The sequence below is a fragment of the Oncorhynchus tshawytscha genome, unplaced genomic scaffold, assembly GCF_018296145.1.
Source record: "Oncorhynchus tshawytscha isolate Ot180627B unplaced genomic scaffold, Otsh_v2.0 Un_scaffold_3672_pilon_pilon, whole genome shotgun sequence".
Taxonomy (NCBI): domain Eukaryota; kingdom Metazoa; phylum Chordata; class Actinopteri; order Salmoniformes; family Salmonidae; genus Oncorhynchus; species Oncorhynchus tshawytscha.
In genome coordinates, this window is record NW_024609769.1 from 199,195 (window position 1) to 219,011 (window position 19,817).

Sequence of the window (19,817 nt, forward strand, 5' to 3'; positions counted from 1 at the left end):
ATAATTTGAGCAACAGTTTATTTTCACAGTAATGATGTACTACTGTATGTGATGTTCTCAGTCAAACAACAATAATCTCATAACTAAATAAGTTATTTTCTCATTCATAAATATTATTTTCTCATCCAAATTGTGGAGCGTTTCCATTGTAATGCCTCCACCGGTGGCGGACTTGGGGTCCTCCATGCATTCCAGTAGCCTAATGAGAGAGTGGGAGGGTCAGTCAGTCGGTGCGACTAATAAGGACACGAGGATCTAGTAAGAGATCCCATTCTCACTTTTATTTCTTTACAAGTGTACTTTGGAATAGCAACCGACTATTTTTCCAAACATGAGTTCATAAGCGTTCATGGATTAATGCGTTTTTATGCTGGAGGAAACTTTCTCACCAATTGTAAGTAGACCGGTTTGGTTTGATATTCATAATTTACAGGTTGAATAATAATGGCTGCTTGAAATCCTCCTCTGTAATGCCATGTATCGATACGAACTTATAAGTAGGGTCCTTGGTTAGTGCGTCTAGCCTTGTCGTAGTTTGGCACTTTAGTGGTTTTGCGCACAGCTTTAGTTCATGTTCTGGAACTTGTCTGGCTTTACGGGACGGCTTCAGTCACTCGAAATGATTTATGAACATTCCGTTATGTTCGTGTAAATAGGCTATACTGTGTGTAACACTTGTGTAGCATGCAGTTTTTCCATATGCTCGCAATAACCGTATTAGGCTGCAGTGAACGGAATGCATAATTACGCGTAATTTGGTAAGTATATCTAATGATTGAGGAGCCTTGAAAATGTGAAAATATGAATGCCGCATAAATGGAATAGACTACCATGGAATGTCTCGTCCGCTAGTTCCAAACCATCTGAGTTGCAGCTGTGGCGCTTTTCAATGTCCGACAGACATTATCACTGGTTTGAATTGTGAGATTGGCACGTTTGAGGAATTTGGCATCTCTCCATCGAAGTTGTATTTTGTCAGTTGGCATCATGCGCGTGATCTCATCTCACTATGAACGTCATCTGTGTCATACTGACCCGGGACAGTTATGTTCAGGTTCAAATTCATAATTTAGACTAGTTCTACATATCCGACCCCATTCTATTTGTTTCAGTTTGGTATAGACTACAAAGTGTGACTCTTCTGTTTAGCCCATTTTCCTGGTGATATGATTGCGCCATAATAACGCAGCAACTCTTGCAGTGGACCTGTCGCACCTTGCTCTCACACGCCTTCAGTTGAGGTCTGCAGCGGAGCATTGGTTATTTTCAACTGTGATACGACACACATTACATTTGCAGTACACACTTTTCGTTATGGGGTAGAAAAGGCGCGTCTCATTTTACAGTTTTCTGTGTAATAGATTACTAATACTTCACATATTTGATTAATTTAATTCATTTCAAAAGAAATGTATGACATTTATTCATATGTTACTGTAAGATGTAGGCGTACTGTTTGAATAACTAACTTGTGTTTTATTTTAGGTTTTGAAGAAGTATCTTCTCTTGAGTCAGAGAAGACATGAGTTGCTTGCTAAAATGGGCAGCTTTCCTCTGGATCGCACATACCATTCCCTGCACTGTTGGAATGGCATTGAACGAAAGAATAGGTATGTATCTAACACAGGAGGCTGCTGAGGGGAGGACAGACCATAATAATGGCTGGAATGGAGTGAATGGAATGGTACCAAACACATGGAAACCCTGTGATTGATGAGTTAGATACCATTCCATAGCAAAATAACATGTTTTATTGTCACATACACCAGATAGGTCCGGTGAAATGTGTTGTTTTACAGGGTCTGTCATAGTAATAAGCCGCCCTTGGAGCAAATTAGGGATCAGTGCCTTGCTCAAGGGCACATTGGCATATTTTTCCCCTTGTCGCAATGGGTATTTGTTTGAACTAGTGACTTTCAATTACTGGCCCAACGCTCTAACCGCTAGGCTACCAATGAGCCACCAACCTCCTGTGGCATGTAAGGACACTGTCACCAACACCAAGATGACTTTGATCTCACAGACACTCTCCTTAGGCTTAGTTTACAGTGGGAAGACATTTTGGGAGCTATGTGGTACACACAGTTTTGGAATTTATATTTCATAGCTCAAGATATTGTCTGAAACAGGCAGTATTGTTTACATCCCTTGAAATACATATAGCTAAAAGATAACTGCATTACAGGTTATTGCTACCCGTTTGAGTTGACTTTTGAGTGGTACTAGCATGCCCTTCCAATAACGTTGGGCTAACATTGGTGTTGTCACAGTAGATGATCATGGTCAGATTTTGCAGACAGGAACATGGCAAGTCATTTGTTTGCAGTTTTAGCTACAGTATACGGTCTGGGTCATGTTCAGTTGGCACAAAACTGAACAAAACCGTCCCAAAAAGACAAACTGGGAAGTGGTATTATTTGAACTTGTCTAATAAGAAACACCCGTGAGTGTTTTCCATTGCACGACGTTGTGAAACGTTTTGCTGCACGACCCCGTAGCCGTGCCCCAGTCTCCAAGAGGAAACATGGCTCAATAGAAAAAGGGTCAAAGTTGAGCCCAGTTATAGTTAGGTCTCTTTCACCACCTCTAATTAACAACACTTCTACATCCCTGTCTGGGATGTGTGAGGCTGCGGCCCAAATGGCACCCTGGTCCCCATAGGGCACTGGTCAAAAGTAGTGCACTATATAAGGAATAGGGTACCATTGGGGACGCGGAGTGCATCTTAATGAATGGGTGGATAGTGATGACTAACAACCACTGATGTGGTGAGTGACTGAAGTGCCCCTCCACATGGAAAGACACTGGTCACGCCACAGGCTGACTACTATATTGCAGTCCGGCTGAGCACATCAACCAATGGTTATGTGCCAAGTCCTCAATCTCGCTGTCGGACATCAGATCTCAAAGTTTTCGTCTTTGATGACTGAAGTGTTTAGAAGATATTCTGCACTTGTTTGCTGTCTGCATCTTCATTTTTATTTCCATGAATATGAACCTTGTATGGCTGACGATGTTATCCCTGTTTTCTAGACAACTCTAGATGTCCTCCATTGAAAGTAGACAAGGACCTGTTTTCCTACAGTTTAAATGGTCCACAGCCAGAATTCACCGGTAAGAATTATAGTGTTATTGTGTGCACCTCCCTCAAATGAAATAAATCCATCTCTCTCTCAATGGTTACATACCAAATGGCACCCTATTCCCAATATAGTGCACTAATTTTGAACAGGGCTCATAGGGCTCTGGTCAAAAGTAGTGCACTATATTGAGAATATGGTGCCATTTAGGACACACAAATCTGTTTGGCTCTGATCCAAGGGGGTAATAACGTCCATGTCTCAGACGTGTTGTGAAAAACATGAATATGTTCACAGGTTATGTAACACAGAACAGAAATACTCTGTAATTGAGCCTGCGCTAACAGACGTGCACCAATTGGTTTGAGGGAGCACTGATGGTCAAATCTATTGTCTTTGAAGTAATTATGCGTAAATGAACTATATTGTCCCATAGGAATGAATCAAACTGGACAGGAGTTTGATGTAAATCTAGAAAGTCCAGACTCAATCCATATTGTTGGATCACCGCACTGGAGTTTAAAACAACACCTTGTAACACCTAGTGCCAGTTTGCTGAGCACAGATCATCTCCATAGAAAGTGTTTTTATTCCAGCTCAGGACGAGGCTGAATCTATGTCAGTGAAGCAGACTTCCTGAGTTTAAACCAGCCCTTCTCGTCCTGTTGTCTCTTTTCTTTCAGGTTTTGATCTGACAGAAAAGTTTCTCCTGAGAAAGGGGGCAGTGACAGAGGAGCGGCCATCATTCCGGCTGGGGAGCAGCCCCCTCATCAAGCCAACAGAGTGAGTAGTGCCAGGCTGGGCCAGGGGGACACTTGGGTGTGACTGGAGGGTAGTTTCATTACTCTGGCCTCGCACTTGTTGAGATAATCACCGATCGAGTCATTCAGATCTCCCCTCACGGTTGTATCCTTCAAACAGTATGCATGACAGCAGTTTTGTTGTTCGCCAAAGCTTGCTAGTATCCATGAAATGGGCGTTATCTCTCTAGTCGCTGAGCGTCAAGTCTGTGTGTTTCCTCTGTTCCCTCTCCTTTCATTGAAACTAACTGCTCACTGATAGCTAGAGGAGGGAGACATCGTACACAGAGTGAGTTGAGCTGGGCCTGCTGGGTCAGGGACATCTTGGGTGTGACTAGAGGGTGGTCTGGCCAGGTCTATTTGGACACGAGTTACTGTACGAGTCTGTCAGTCAGTGTGTGATCATGTTGCTTTGTTTTGGAATTGACTGAAGTCCTGATCCCTCAGGCCATGTGGCTGTGCTCTGTTGGAGCGGTTTCCATTAAGCTCTGGCTTAACAGCATACAGTACAGCACAGGTGTAGGATCTTAATTTGAGCCAGTTTGCTACAGCAGGAGAAGAATCCTGCAGCAACAGGAAAATCTGAACCATTATATTGTGGATTATAATGAATGGACGTTTTTTTAGGGGTTGATACATTTTTGTGATAAAGAATCAAGTCTGAAATTTCAAATGCACTACACGTTCTAGTTCTCCTGCAACATGGTGATCAAGTTACGATCCAACATCTGTAGGTTGTGTACTAATGTTCAAGCTAATGGCCGCGTAGTGTTCTTTACTTGAGATAATTGCAATTGCCAGTCTGAGTAGAGGCTGTGTGACTGAACACTTTGTTGAAACAGTCTCTGGCTTTAGGAGATATACTATAGAGACACGGGAGTAGGCTTACATTAATGTACTAATGGACTTTTACTATATTAAGTGTACTAGTGGTTATACTAATGGATGCATTGTGCTTTACTTGAGCTACTGTAAGTCAAAGATAAATATATGTTGGTGGTTTGTATTATGTGAGAACCAGAGGTGAGGTCATGGACGTGCTGGTGTTTATAGTCTATCATGAGAGATAATACCTCAAGCGAACCACCTATTTCGGTTCTGTTTGTCCAGCTTCTTCCAATGGATTTCTATAGACTCTGAAGGAGAGACATACTGCACAACATTCACAGAGTTGTTTAGAGAGTTTATCCATCTATTAAATGGACAAACTCACTCACATAAATCAGTCCCCCACATGGCATAGACCGCCTGGACTGGCCTGAGATTTGAAAACAAGCCAGGAAGATATCGGATTACCGTTGCAGCAAACAAATATTTTCTCAGGGTGTAGGTTTGCCGCCTCCTGTTCAGCTGATATGTGGAATAAACTAAGGTTCCACGCTGGCTCACTGCAGGATGACATCTCGTGTCATCAAGAGAGAGAGATCAGAAAGAGAGAGAGACCAGAGAGAGACAGAAAGGATACCTGAGAGAGAGAGACCAGGGAGAGACAGAAAGGACACCAGAGAGAGAGACCAGAAAAAGAGAGACCAGAGAGAGAGAGACCAGAGAGACAGAAAGAGATACCAGAGAGACCAGAAAGAGAGAGACCAGAAAGATATACCAGAGAGAGAGAGAGAACAGAGAGAGACAGACAGAGAGAGACCAGAAAGAGAGAGAGAGAGAGACAGACAGAGAGAGACCAGAAAGAGAGAGACCAGAAAGAGGGAGACCAGAAAGAGAGAGAGAGACCAGTGAGAGAGAGAAATATATGCAAGAGAGAGAGAGAGAGAGAGAGAGAGAGAAACCAGAAAGAGAGATAGAGAGAGACCAGAAAGAGAGATAGAGAGAGACCAGAAAGAAAGAGAGAGAGAGACCAGAAAGAAAGAGAGACATACCAGAGAGAGATAGCTGAAAGAGAGGGAGGGAGGGAGAGAGAGAAAAAGAAAGAGAGGGAGGGAGAGAGATACATGGGGTGAACCCTGATCCAGCCTACACAGATAATTCCATTAGCTTTGGTTAACAAGGGCAGACCGAGATGGACTACGCTACTGCAAGACGTGTAGAATCATTTGTACAGAATATTGATATATATTCTGATTTGAGGGAGGACCATTACTCAAGGGTAAAGATAACCACCGCTGGTGGCTATAGCTTGAAAGGTTGCGTCCCAAACGGCACCGTGTTACCTACAGACCTGGTCAAAGGTAGTGCACTATATAGGGAATGGAGTACCATTTGGGACTACCCTGCTATGTATGTATATGGCCTCCCGGTGATGTTTAAGGCGCAGGTTTTTTTTAATAGCCATTTTAATAGATTGTCTAGAGATGAAGGACTAAGTCATATTGATTTAAGGTCAACAGCAGGGGGGGAAACAGTGTCACACCTGTAAATGATTTGTATGTGTGGAGACCTGGTCATGTGATATACTACCGTGATGTATATACAGGTATACGATTCAACCGTGGTGTATATACAGGTATATGATGCTACTGTGGTGTATATACAGGTATATGATGCTACTGTGGTATATATACAGGTATATGATGCTACTGTGGTGTATATACAGGTATATGATGCTACTGTGGTATATATACAGGTATATGATGCTACCGTGGTATATATACAGGTATATGATGCTACTGTGGTATATATACAGGTATATGATGCTACCGTGGTATATATACAGGTATATGATGCTACCGTGGTATATATACAGGTATATGATGCTACTGTGGTATATATACAGGTATATGATGCTACTGTGGTATATATACAGGTATATGATGCTACAGGTATATGGCTACTGTGGTATATATACAGGTATATGATGCTACTGTGGTATATATACAGGTATATGATACTGTGGTATATATACAGGTATATGATGCTACCGTGGTATATATACAGGTATATGATGCTACTGTGGTATATATACAGGTATATGATGCTACTGTGGTATATATACAGGTATATGATGCTACCGTGGTATATATACAGGTATATGATGCTACTGTGGTATATATACAGGTATATGATGCTACTGTGGTATATATACAGGTATATGATGCTACCGTGGTATATATACAGGTATATGATGCTACCGTGGTACAGGTATATACACCGTGGTATATGATGTATATGATGCTACTGTGGTATATATACAGGTATATGATGCTACTGTGGTATATATACAGGTATATGATGCTACCGTGGTATATATACAGGTATAGGATGCTACTGTGGTATATATACAGGTATATGATGCTACTGTGGTATATATACAGGTATATGATGCTAGTATGAACATGTATGTACTCACTACTGTAAGTCTCTCTGGTTAAGAGTGTCTGCTAAATGACTACAATGTAACCTGTTTGGTTCATGCGGAATCATCAGTAGAACTGGAATGATAAGCAGTATTCACATTATATAGGATCTTATCAAATGAAAGTGTGTAACAACGAGATGTCTATGAGATGGATGGACGATACCCCACACGTTTAGTGGCAGCAGTGGGACGGTTTCCCCAGCTGGTTTAGGAAGACTAGTGCTTTTCACAATATCCATTGTTCCATCCGTATGGTTTTGGCTTTGCTAAAGAACGACCTTACCTGTCGTCCTCCTGGGGAAGACAAGACGCAGGATATTCTTTGTGTTTTACAGTACATTACACAACTGTAAACACACACACACACTCACACACACTGTCCTGTCCTCTCTGGTCAGTGAGAGGAATCACTGAGGCAACATGTTTCTCCAGCCAGTCCCTGTATATCCTCTTCCTCCTCTATGGCCTGTGCTGGCCTGCTGTGCCTGAACCTGTTGGAAGGAGATCAGAGTGAAGGAAGGCAGAGAAACAGAGAGAGAAGGGGAGAGTGAGAGAGGGAGGGGAGGGGGAGGAAAGAGACTGACAGACAGACAGACATACAGATAAATGGGAGGGGGGAAGGGGGAGACAGAGATCGATGCTGAGAGAGATAAAGTGGGAGAAGAAAAGAGCGCAAGAGAGAGAGAGCGAGAGATAGAGAAGGGGTGAGAAAGAGGGGGAAGAGAGAAGGGAGAGGGAAGAGAGTGTGTGTGAGAGGGGGAGAGGGGGTGAGAAAGAGGGGGAAGAGAGAAGGGAGAGGGAAGAGAGTGTGTGTGAGAGGGGGAGAGGGGGTGAGAAAGAGGGGGAAGAGAGAAGGGAGAGGGAAGAGAGTGTGTGAGGGGGTGAGAAAGAGGGGGAAGAGAGAAGGGAGAGGGAAGAGAGTGTGTGTGAGACGGGGAGAGAGAGGGCGAGACACTGCATTCATCTCCAATTATCTGAGTACTTTGACAGGTGATGTTGCCTGTCAGCTGGGAGGTCCGGTGAAGGGGGACTTGAGAAGGAGGTAGGGGGGACAGCATGAGGTGCAGAGGACCTCCCCTTTCTCCCCTTTCCTTCCTCCTCCCCTCCCCTTACTCCCCTCCTCCCCTTTCCTCCCCTCCTCCCCTCCTCCCTTTCCTTCCCCCTACCACCACAACCTCCAAACATCTCTCTCTTTACTCAGGAAAGGCAGAGGGGCTCGACTTTCTGGGCCTGGTTAATGTTCTGTCCATCTGGCAGCTCCCAGGCCAAACTGATACTCTTACCCAGAGTAGGATCTCTCCTCTCTTAGTGGACTGATTGTGTGATTGTACATTGTGTCTGTATGCCAAGATCAATGACAGGTTCTGGAGTTCAAAATGAAATCAAGTATCACTGCTGTCTGTCTGTCTGTCTGTCTGTCTGTCTGTCTGTCTGTCTGTCTGTCTGTCTGTCTGTCTGTCTGTCTGTCTGTCTGTCTGTCTGTCTGTCTGTCTGTCTGTCTGTCTGTCTGTCTGTCTGTCTGTCTGTCTGTCTGTCTGTCTGTCTATCTGTCTGTCTGTCTATGGTGCTGTCTGTCTGTAGGTCTGTCTGTCTGTCTGTCTGTCTATCTGTGGTGCTGTCTGTCTGTGATGCTGTCTGCCTGCCTGCCTGCCTGCCTGCCTGCCTGCCTGCCTGTCTGTCTGTCTGTCTGTCTGTCTGTCTGTCTGTCTGTCTGTCTGTCTGTCTGTCTGTCTGTCTGTCTGTCTGTCTGTCTGTCTGTCTGTCTGTCTGTGATGCTGTCTGTCTGTCTGTCTGTCTGTGATGCTGTCTGTCTGTCTGTCTGTCTGTGGTGCTGTCTGTCTGTGGTGCACACACACTTTTGTATGTTGGTGCTATGTCAGTGAGTTATGGATGGTGCTACTGGATGGTTGTGTTGTTGTCTATTCATGAGTGGGTTTGGAGGTGTTCCATTTCTATATCTGTGTGTTACTGTTCTCTAGCCTGTAGTGTAAGTCTCACTGTGTTACTGTATTATGCCCTGTAATATAAGTATGTGTGTTACTGTATTCTACCCTGTAATGTTAGTCTTAGTGTGTTACTGTATTCTACCCTGTAATGTTAGTCTCAGTGTGTTACTGTATTCTACCCTGTAATGTTAGTCTCAGTGTGTTACTCTATACTACCCTGTAATGTTAGTCTCAGTGTGTTGCTGTACTCTAGCCTGTAATGTTAGTCTTAGTGTGTTACTGTATTCTGCCCTGTAATATAAGTACTGTATGTGTGGTACTCTATACTACCCTGTAATAAAAGTCTCAGTGTGTTACTGTATTCTGCCCTGTAATATAAGTATGTGTGTTACTCTATACTACCCTGTAATGTTAGTCTCAGTGTGTTACTGTATTCTGCCCTGTAATATAAGTATGTGTGTTACTGTATTCTACCCTGTAATGTTAGTCTCAGTGTGTTACTGTATTCTGCCCTGTAATATAAGTATGTGTGTTACTGTATTCTACCCTGTAATGTTATTCTTAGTGTGTTACTGTATTCTACCCTGTAGTGTTAGTCTCAGTGTGTTATTGAATTCTGCCCTGTAATGTAAGTCTCAGTGTGTTACTGTATTCTACCCTGTAATGTTAGTCTCAGTGTTTTATTGTATTCTGCCCTGTAATGTAAGTCTCTGTGTGTTACTGTATTCTACCTGTTAATGTTAGTCTCAGTGTGTTATTGTATTCTGCCCTGTAATGTAAGTCTCAGTGTGTTACTGTATTCTAACCTGTAATGTAAGTCTTAGTGTGTTACTGTATTCTATCCTGTAATGTAAGTCTCAGTGTGTTACTGTATTCTGCCCTGTAATATAAGTTTGTGTGTTATTGTATTCTACCCTGTAATGTAAGTCTCAGTGTGTTACTGTAATCTATCCTATAATGTAAGTCTCAGTGTGTTACTGTAATCTACCCTGTAGTGTTAGTCTCAGTGTGTTACTGTAATCTATCCTATAATGTAAGTCTCAGTGTGTTACTGTATTCTACCCTGTAATGTTAGTCTCAGTGTATTCCTGTAATCTACCCTGTAGTGTTAGTCTCATTGTGTTACTGTAATCTATCCTATAATGTAGGTCTCAGTGTGTTACTGTATTCTACCCTGTAATGTAAGTCTCAGTGTGTTACTGTATTCTACCCTGTAATGTAGGTCTCAGTGTGTTACTGTATTCTACCCTGTAATGTAAGTCTCTCTGTGTTGCTGTATTCTACCCTGTAATGTAAGTACAATTTCTTTCTTTTTATCTCTCTCAATATTCTGTCTCTTATGACACCACTGAACACATCAGTGAAATTGCAAATTCATTGTTTCCAACTGTGGTTATTCTCTCGCTCTCTATATTCTCTCTTTCTATTCTTTGTTCTCTCTCTCTCTATTCTCTCTTTCTATTCGTTGTTCTCTCTCTCTATTCTCTCTTTCTATTCGTTGTTCTCTCTCTCTATTCTCTCTTTCTATTCTTTGTTTCTCTCTCTCTCTATTCTCTCTTTCTATTCGTTGTTCTCTCTCTCTATTCTCTCTTTCTATTCGTTGTTCTCTCTCTCTATTCTCTCTTTCTATTCGTTGTTCTCTCTCTATTCTCTCTTTCTATTCTTTGTTCTCTCTCTCTATTCTCTCTTTCTATTCGTTGTTCTCTCTCTCTATTCTCTCTTTCTATTCTTTGTTCTCTCTCTCTATTCTCTCTTTCTATTCGTTGTTCTCTCTATTCTCTCTTTCTATTTCTCTCTTTCTATTCTCTCTTTCTATTCTTTGTTCTCTCTCTCTATTCTCTCTTTCTATTCTTTGTTCTCTCTCTCTATTCTCTCTTTCTATTCGTTGTTTCTCTCTCTCTATTCTCTCTTTCTATTCGTTGTTCTCTCTCTCTATTCTCTCTTTCTATTCTTTGTTCTCTCTCTCTCTCTTTCTATTCTTTGTTCTCTCTTTCTATTCTTTCTATTCTCTCTCTCTATTCTCTCTTTCTATTCGTTGTTCTCTCTCTCTATTCTCTATTGTTGTTCTCTCTCTTCTATTCGTTGTTCTCTCTCTCTATTCTCTCTTTCTATTCGTTGTTCTCTCTCTCTATTCTCTCTTTCTATTCGTTGTTCTCTCTCTCTATTCTCTCTTTCTATTCTTTTTGTTCTCTCTCTTTCTATTCTCTCTTTCTTTCTATTCGTTGTTCTCTCTCTCTATTCTCTCTTTCTATTCGTTGTTTCTCTCTCTCTATTCTCTATTTTCTATTCGTTGTTCTCTCTCTATTCTCTCTTTCTATTCGTTGTTCTCTCTCTCTCTCTTCTCTCTTCCTATTCTTTGTTCTCTCTCTATTCTCTCTTTCTATTCGTTGTTCTCTCTCTATTCTCTCTTTCTATTCGTTGTTCTCTCTCTCTATTCTCTCTTTCTATTCGTTGTTCTCTCTCTATTCTCTCTTTCTATTCTTTGTTCTCTCTCTCTCTATTCTCTCTTTCTATTCTTTGTTCTCTCTCTATTCTCTCTTTCTATTCGTTGTTCTCTCTCTCTATTCTCTCTTTCTATTCGTTGTTCTCTCTCTATTCTCTCTTTCTATTCGTTGTTCTCTCTCTCTATTCTCTCTTTCTATTCGTTGTTCTCTCTCTCTATTCTCTCTTTCTATTCTTTGTTTCTCTCTCTCTCTTTCTATTCTCTCTATTCTTCTTTCTATTTTGTTCTCTCTCTCTATTCTCTCTTTCTATTCTTTGTTCTCTCTCTTCTCTCTTTCTATTCGTTGTTCTCTCTCTCTATTCTCTCTTTCTATTCGTTGTTCTCTCTCTCTATTCTCTCTTTCTATTCGTTGTTCTCTCTCTCTATTCTCTCTTCCTATTCTTTGTTCTCTCTCTTCTCTCTTTCTATTCGTTGTTCTCTCTCTCTATTCTCTCTTTCTATTCGTTGTTCTCTCTCTCTATTCTCTCTTTCTATTCTTTGTTCTCTCTCTTCTCTCTTTCTATTCGTTGTTCTCTCTCTCTATTCTCTCTTTCTATTCGTTGTTCTCTCTCTCTATTCTCTCTTTCTATTCGTTGTTCTCTCTCTCTATTCTCTCTTCCTATTCTTTGTTTGTCTCTATTCTCTCTCTATTCTATTGTTCTCTTCTCTATTCTCTCTTTCTATTCGTTGTTCTCTCTCTCTATTCTCTCTTTCTATTCGTTGTTCTCTCTCTCTATTCTCTCTTTCTATTGTTGTTCTCTCTCTCTATTCTCTCTTTCTATTCGTTGTTCTCTCTCTCTATTCTCTCTTTCTATTCGTTGTTCTCTCTCTCTATTCTCTCTTTCTATTCGTTGTTCTCTCTCTCTATTCTCTCTTTCTATTCGTTGTTTCTCTCTCTATTCTCTCTCTATTCTCTCTTTCTATTCTTTGTTCTCTCTCTATTCTCTCTTTCTATTCTTTGTTCTCTCTCTCTATTCTCTCTTTCTATTCTTTGTTTCTCTCTCTATTCTCTCTTTCTATTCTCTCTTCTATTCTCTCTTTCTATTCGTTGTTCTCTCTCTATTCTCTCTTTCTATTCGTTGTTCTCTCTCTCTATTCTCTCTTTCTATTCTTTGTTCTCTCTCTCTATTCTCTCTTTCTATTCGTTGTTCTCTCTCTCTATTCTCTCTTTCTATTCGTTGTTCTCTCTCTCTATTCTCTCTTTCTATTCTTTGTTCTCTCTCTCTATTCTCTCTTTCTATTCGTTGTTCTCTCTCTCTATTCTCTCTTTCTATTCTTTGTTCTCTCTCTCTATTCTCTCTTTCTATTCTTTGTTCTCTCTCTCTATTCTCTCTTTCTATTCTTTGTTCTCTCTCTCTATTCTCTCTCTTTCTATTCTCTTTTCTATTCATTGTTCTCTCTCTATTCTCTCTTTCTATTCTTTGTTCTCTCTCTCTATTCTCTCTTTCTATTCGTTGTTCTCTCTCTCTATTCTCTCTTTCTATTCTTTGTTCTCTCTCTCTATTCTCTCTTTCTATTCTTTGTTCTCTCTCTCTATTCTCTCTTTCTATTCGTTGTTCTCTCTCTCTATTCTCTCTTTCTATTCGTTGTTCTCTCTCTCTATTCTCTCTTTCTATTCGTTGTTCTCTCTCTCTATTCTCTCTTTCTATTCTTTGTTCTCTCTCTATTCTCTCTTTCTATTCGTTGTTCTCTCTCTATTCTCTTTCTATTCGTTGTTCTCTCTCTCTATTCTCTCTTTCTATTCTTTGTTCTCTCTCTCTATTCTCTCTTTCTATTCGTTGTTCTCTCTCTATTCTCTCTTTCTATTCGTTGTTCTCTCTCTCTCTCTCTCTTCCTATTCTTTGTTCTCTCTCTATTCTCTCTTTCTATTCTTTGTTCTCTCTCTCTATTCTCTCTTTCTATTCTTTGTTTCTCTCTCTATTCTCTCTTTCTATTCGTTGTTCTCTCTCTCTATTCTCTCTTTCTATTCTTTGTTCTCTCTCTCTATTCTCTCTTTCTATTCTTTGTTTCTCTCTCTATTCTCTCTTTCTATTCTTTGTTTCTCTCTCTATTCTCTCTTTCTATTCGTTGTTCTCTCTCTCTATTCTCTCTTTCTATTCTTTGTTCTCTCTCTCTATTCTCTCTTTCTATTCTATTGTTCTCTCTCTCTATTCTCTCTTTCTATTCTTTTTTCTCTCTCTCTATTCTCTCTTTCTATTCTTTGTTCTTGTTCTATTCTCTCTCTATTCTCTCTTTCTATTCTCTCTTTCTATTGTTGTTCTCTCTCTATTCTCTCTTTCTATTCGTTGTTCTCTCTCTCTATTCTCTCTTTCTATTCTTTGTTTCTCTCTCTATTCTCTCTTTCTATTCTTTGTTGTTCTCTCTCTATTCTCTCTTTCTATTCTTTGTTCTCTCTCTCTATTTCTCTCTTTCTATTCTTTGTTCTCTCTCTCTATTCTCTCTTTCTATTCTTTGTTCTCTCTCTCTATTCTCTCTTTCTATTCGTTGTTCTCTCTCTCTATTCTCTCTTTCTATTCTTTGTTCTTCTCTATTCTCTCTCTATTCTCTCTTTCTATTCTTTGTTCTTCTCTCTCTCTCTATTCTCTCTTTCTATTCTTTGTTCTCTCTCTCTATTCTCTCTTTCTATTCTTTGTTCTCTCTCTCTATTCTCTCTTTCTATTCTTTGTTCTCTCTCTCTATTCTCTCTTTCTATTCTTTGTTTCTCTCTCTCTATTCTCTCTTCTATTCTTTGTTCTCTCTCTCTCTCTATTCTATTCGTTGTTCTCTCTCTCTATTCTCTCTTTCTATTCTTTGTTCTCTCTCTCTATTCTCTCTTTCTATTCTTTGTTCTCTCTCTCTATTCTCTCTTTCTATTCTTTGTTCTCTCTCTCTATTCTCTCTTCTATTCTTTGTTCTCTCTCTATTCTCTCTTTCTATTCGTTGTTTCTCTCTATTCTCTCTTTCTATTCTTTGTTCTCTCTCTCTATTCTCTCTTTCTATTCTTTGTTCTCTCTCTCTATTCTCTCTTTCTATTCTTTGTTCTCTCTCTCTATTCTCTCTTTCTATTCTTTGTTCTCTCTCTCTATTCTCTCTTTCTATTCTTTGTTCTCTCTCTCTATTCTCTCTTTCTATTCTTTGTTCTCTCTCTCTATTCTCTCTTTCTATTCTATTGTTCTCTCTCTCTATTCTCTCTTTCTATTCGTTGTTCTCTTCTCTATTCTCTATTCTTTCTATTGTTTGTTCTCTCTCTCTATTCTCTCTTTCTATTCTTTGTTCTCTCTCTATTCTCTCTTTCTATTCTTTCTCTCTATTCTCTCTTCTATTCTTTGTTCTCTCTCTATTCTCTCTTTCTATTCGTTGTTCTCTCTCTCTATTCTCTCTTTCTATTCGTTGTTCTCTCTCTCTATTCTCTCTTTCTATTCGTTGTTCTCTCTCTCTATTCTCTCTTCCTATTCTTTGTTCTCTCTCTTCTCTCTTTCTATTCGTTGTTCTCTCTCTCTATTCTCTCTTTCTATTCTTTGTTCTCTCTCTTCTCTCTTTCTATTCGTTGTTCTCTCTCTCTATTCTCTCTTTCTATTCTTTGTTCTCTCTCTCTATTCTCTCTTTCTATTCGTTGTTCTCTCTCTCTATTCTCTCTTTCTATTCGTTGTTCTCTCTCTCTATTCTCTCTTTCTATTCTTTGTTCTCTCTCTCTATTCTCTCTTTCTATTCTTTGTTCTCTCTCTCTATTCTCTCTTTCTATTCGTTGTTCTCTCTCTCTATTCTCTCTTTCTATTCTTTGTTCTCTCTCTCTATTCTCTCTTTCTATTCGTTGTTCTCTCTCTCTATTCTCTCTTTCTATTCGTTGTTCTCTCTCTCTATTCTCTCTTTCTATTCGTTGTTCTCTCTCTCTCTCTTCTATTCTCTTTCTATTCTTTCTATTCGTTGTTCTCTCTCTCTATTCTCTCTTTCTATTCGTTGTTCTCTCTCTCTCTCTCTTTCTATTCTCTCTCTCTATTCTCTTCTATTCATTGTTCTCTCTCTATTCTCTCTTTCTATTCGTTGTTCTCTCTCTCTATTCTCTCTTTCTATTCGTTGTTCTCTCTCTCTATTCTCTCTTTCTATTCGTTGTTCTCTCTCTCTATTCTCTCTTTCTATTCGTTGTTCTCTCTCTCTATTCTCTCTTTCTATTCTTTGTTCTCTCTCTCTATTCTCTCTCTTTCTCTTTCTATTCTTTTGTTCTCTCTCTCTATTCTCTCTTTCTATTCGTTGTTCTCTCTCTCTATTCTCTCTTTCTATTCATTGTTTCTCTCTCTATTCTCTCTTTCTATTCTTTGTTCTCTCTCTCTATTCTCTCTTTCTATTCGTTGTTCTCTCTCTCTATTCTCTCTTTCTATTCTTTGTTCTCTCTTTCTATTCTGTTCTTCTCTCTTTCTCTTTCTATTCATTGTTCTCTCTCTTCTCTCTTTCTATTCGTTGTTCTCTCTCTCTATTCTCTCTTCCTATTCTTTGTTCTCTCTCTTCTCTCTTTCTATTCGTTGTTCTCTCTCTCTATTCTCTCTTTCTATTCGTTGTTCTCTCTCTCTATTCTCTCTTTCTATTCGTTGTTCTCTCTCTCTCTATTCTCTCTTTCTATTCGTTGTTCTCTCTCTCTATTCTCTCTTTCTATTCGTTGTTCTCTCTCTCTATTCTCTCTTTCTATTCGTTGTTCTCTCTCTCTATTCTCTCTTTCTATTCATTGTTCTCTCTCTCTATTCTCTCTTTCTATTCGTTGTTCTCTCTCTCTATTCTCTCTTTCTATTCGTTGTTCTCTCTCTCTCTTCTCTCTTCCTATTCTTTGTTCTCTCTCTATTCTCTCTTTCTATTGTTGTTCTCTCTCTATTCTCTCTTTCTATTCGTTGTTCTCTCTCTCTATTCTCTCTTTCTATTCTTTGTTTCTCTCTCTCTATTCTCTCTTTCTATTCGTTGTTCTCTCTTCTATTCTCTCTTTCTATTCGTTGTTCTCTTCTTCTCTCTATTCTATCTATTCTCTCTTTCGTTGTTCTCTCTCTCTATTCTCTCTTTCTATTCATTGTTTGTTCTCTCTATTCTCTCTTTCTATTCGTTCTCTCTCTCTATTCTCTCTTTCTATTCTTTTCTCTCTCTCTCTCTATTCGTTGTTCTCTCTCTCTCTTTCTATTCGTTGTTCTCTCTCTCTATTCTCTCTTTCTATTCATTGTTCTCTCTCTCTATTCTCTCTTTCTATTCGTTGTTCTCTCTCTCTATTCTCTCTTTCTATTCTTTGTTCTCTCTCTCTATTCTCTCTTTCTATTCGTTGTTCTCTCTCTCTATTCTCTCTTTCTATTCGTTGTTCTCTCTCTCTATTCTCTCTTTCTATTCGTTGTTCTCTCTCTCTATTCTCTCTTTCTATTCTCTTTGTTGTTCTCTCTCTCTATTCTCTCTTTCTATTCGTTGTTCTCTCTCTCTATTCTTCTTTCTATTCGTTGTTTTTGTTCTCTCTCTCTATTCTCTCTTCCTATTCATTGTTTCTCTCTCTATTCTCTCTTTCTATTCATTGTTCTCTCTCTCTATTCTCTCTTTCTATTCGTTGTTCTCTCTCTCTATTCTCTCTTTCTATTTCTCTCTCTATTCTCTCTTTCTATTCATTGTTCTCTCTCTCTCTCTTTCTATTCTCTCTTTCTATTCTATTCATTGTTCTCTCTCTCTATTCTCTCTTTCTATTCGTTGTTCTCTCTCTCTATTCTCTCTTTCTATTCATTGTTCTCTCTCTCTATTCTCTCTTTCTATTCGTTGTTCTCTCTCTCTATTCTCTCTTTCTATTCATTGTTCTCTCTCTCTATTCTCTCTTTCTATTCGTTGTTCTCTCTCTCTATTCTCTCTTTCTATTCATTGTTCTCTCTCTCTATTCTCTCTTTCTATTCGTTGTTCTCTCTCTCTATTCTCTTCTATTCATTGTTTCTTCTATTCTCTCTTTCTATTCGTTGTTCTCTCTCTATTCTCTCTTTCTATTCATTGTTCTCTCTCTCTATTCTCTCTTTCTATTCGTTGTTCTCTCTCTCTATTCTCTCTTTCTATTCTTTTCTCTCTCTATTCTCTCTTTCTATTCGTTGTTCTCTCTCTCTATTCTCTCTTTCTATTCGTTGTTCTCTCTCTCTATTCTCTCTTTCTATTCGTTGTTCTCTCTCTCTATTCTCTCTTTCTATTCTATTTGTTCTCTCTCTCTATTCTCTCTTTCTATTCGTTGTTCTCTCTCTCTATTCTCTCTTTCTATTCTTTGTTCTCTCTCTATTCTCTCTTTCTCTTTGTTCTCTCTCTATTCTCTCTTTCTCTCTCTATTCTCTCTTTCTATTCTTTGTTCTCTCTCTCTTCTCTCTTTCTATTCTTTGTTCTCTCTCTATTCTCTCTTTCTATTCGTTGTTCTCTCTCTCTATTCTCTCTTTCTATTCTTTGTTCTCTCTCTCTATTCTCTCTTTCTATTCATTGTTCTCTCTCTCTATTCTCTCTTTCTATTCGTTGTTCTCTCTCTCTATTCTCTCTTTCTATTCGTTGTTCTCTCTCTCTATTCTCTCTTTCTATTCGTTGTTCTCTCTCTCTATTCTCTCTTTCTATTCGTTGTTCTCTCTCTCTATTCTCTCTTTCTATTCGTTCTCTCTTCTATTCTCTCTTTCTATTCGTTGTTCTCTCTCTCTATTCTCTCTTTCTATTCTTTGTTCTCTCTCTCTATTCTCTCTTTCTATTCGTTGTTCTCTCTCTCTATTCTCTCTTTCTATTCTTTGTTCTCTCTCTCTATTCTCTCTTTCTATTCGTTGTTCTCTCTCTCTATTCTCTCTTTCTATTCTTTGTTCTCTCTCTCTATTCTCTCTTTCTATTCGTTGTTCTCTCTCTCTATTCTCTCTTTCTATTTTGTTTCTCTCTCTATTCTCTCTTTCTATTCTCTCTTCTCTATTCTTCTTTTGTTCTTTGTTGTTCTCTCTCTATTCTCTCTTTCTATTCGTTGTTCTCTCTCTCTATTCTCTCTTTCTATTCTTTGTTCTCTCTCTATTCTCTCTTTCTATTCTTTGTTCTCTCTCTCTATTCTCTCTTTCTATTCTTTGTTCTCTCTCTCTATTCTCTCTTTCTATTCTTTGTTCTCTCTCTCTATTCTCTCTTTCTATTCTTTGTTCTCTCTCTCTATTCTCTCTTTCTATTCTTTGTTCTCTCTCTCTATTCTCTCTTTCTATTCTTTGTTTCTCTCTCTATTCTCTCTTTCTCTCTCTCTATTCTCTCTTTCTATTCTTTCTCTCTCTCTATTCTCTCTTTCTATTTTATTCTTCTTCTCTCTCTATTCTCTCTTTCTATTCTTTGTTCTCTCTCTCTATTCTCTCTTTCTATTCGTTGTTCTCTCTCTCTCTATTGTTTCTCTCTCTATTCTCTCTTTCTATTCTTTGTTCTCTCTCTTCTATTCTATTCATTGTTCTCTCTCTCTATTCTCTCTTTCTATTCGTTGTTCTCTCTCTCTATTCTCTCTTTCTATTCTTTGTTCTCTCTCTCTATTCTCTCTTTCTATTCGTTGTTCTCTCTCTCTATTCTCTCTTTCTATTCGTTGTTCTCTCTCTCTATTCTCTCTTTCTATTCGTTGTTCTCTCTCTCTATTCTCTCTTTCTATTCTTTGTTCTCTCTCTATTCTCTCTTTCTATTCGTTGTTCTCTCTCTATTCTCTCTTTCTATTCGTTGTTCTCTCTCTCTATTCTCTCTTTCTATTCTTTGTTCTCTCTCTCTATTCTCTCTTTCTATTCTTTGTTCTCTCTCTCTATTCTCTCTTCCTATTCTTTGTTCTCTCTCTCTATTCTCTCTTCCTATTCTTTGTTCTCTCTCTATTCTCTCTTCCTATTCTTTGTTCTCTCTCTATTCTCTCTTCCTATTCGTTGTTCTCTCTCTATTCTCTCTTTCTATTCGTTGTTCTCTCTCTATTCTCTCTTTCTATTCGTTGTTCTCTCTCTCTATTCTCTCTTTCTATTCGTTCTTCTCTCTTCTATTCTCTCTTCTCTATTCTTTGTTCTCTCTCTCTATTCTCTCTTTCTATTCTTTGTTCTCTCTCTCTATTCTCTCTTTCTATTCGTTGTTTCTCTCTCTATTCTCTCTTTCTATTCTTTGTTCTCTCTCTCTATTCTCTCTTTCTATTCATTGTTCTCTCTCTCTATTCTCTCTTTCTATTCTTTGTTCTCTCTCTCTATTCTCTCTTTCTATTCTTTGTTCTCT

At 38.9% G+C, this 19,817-nt stretch overlaps 1 protein-coding gene across 1 annotated transcript in view; it reads left to right on the top strand.

Moving 5' to 3' along the window:
- Nucleotides 1-216: 216 nt before the first annotated feature.
- Nucleotides 217-19,817, top strand: part of LOC112239043 (collagen alpha-1(XIX) chain) — a gene marked incomplete at its 3' end in the record, with an annotated part of 235,180 nt that continues 215,579 nt past the window's right edge. Inside the window, 4 exon segments of the mRNA XM_042317802.1 lie at nucleotides 217-394; nucleotides 1,486-1,610; nucleotides 3,034-3,114; nucleotides 3,764-3,863. Coding sequence (XP_042173736.1) covers nucleotides 1,523-1,610; nucleotides 3,034-3,114; nucleotides 3,764-3,863 — 269 coding nt within the window.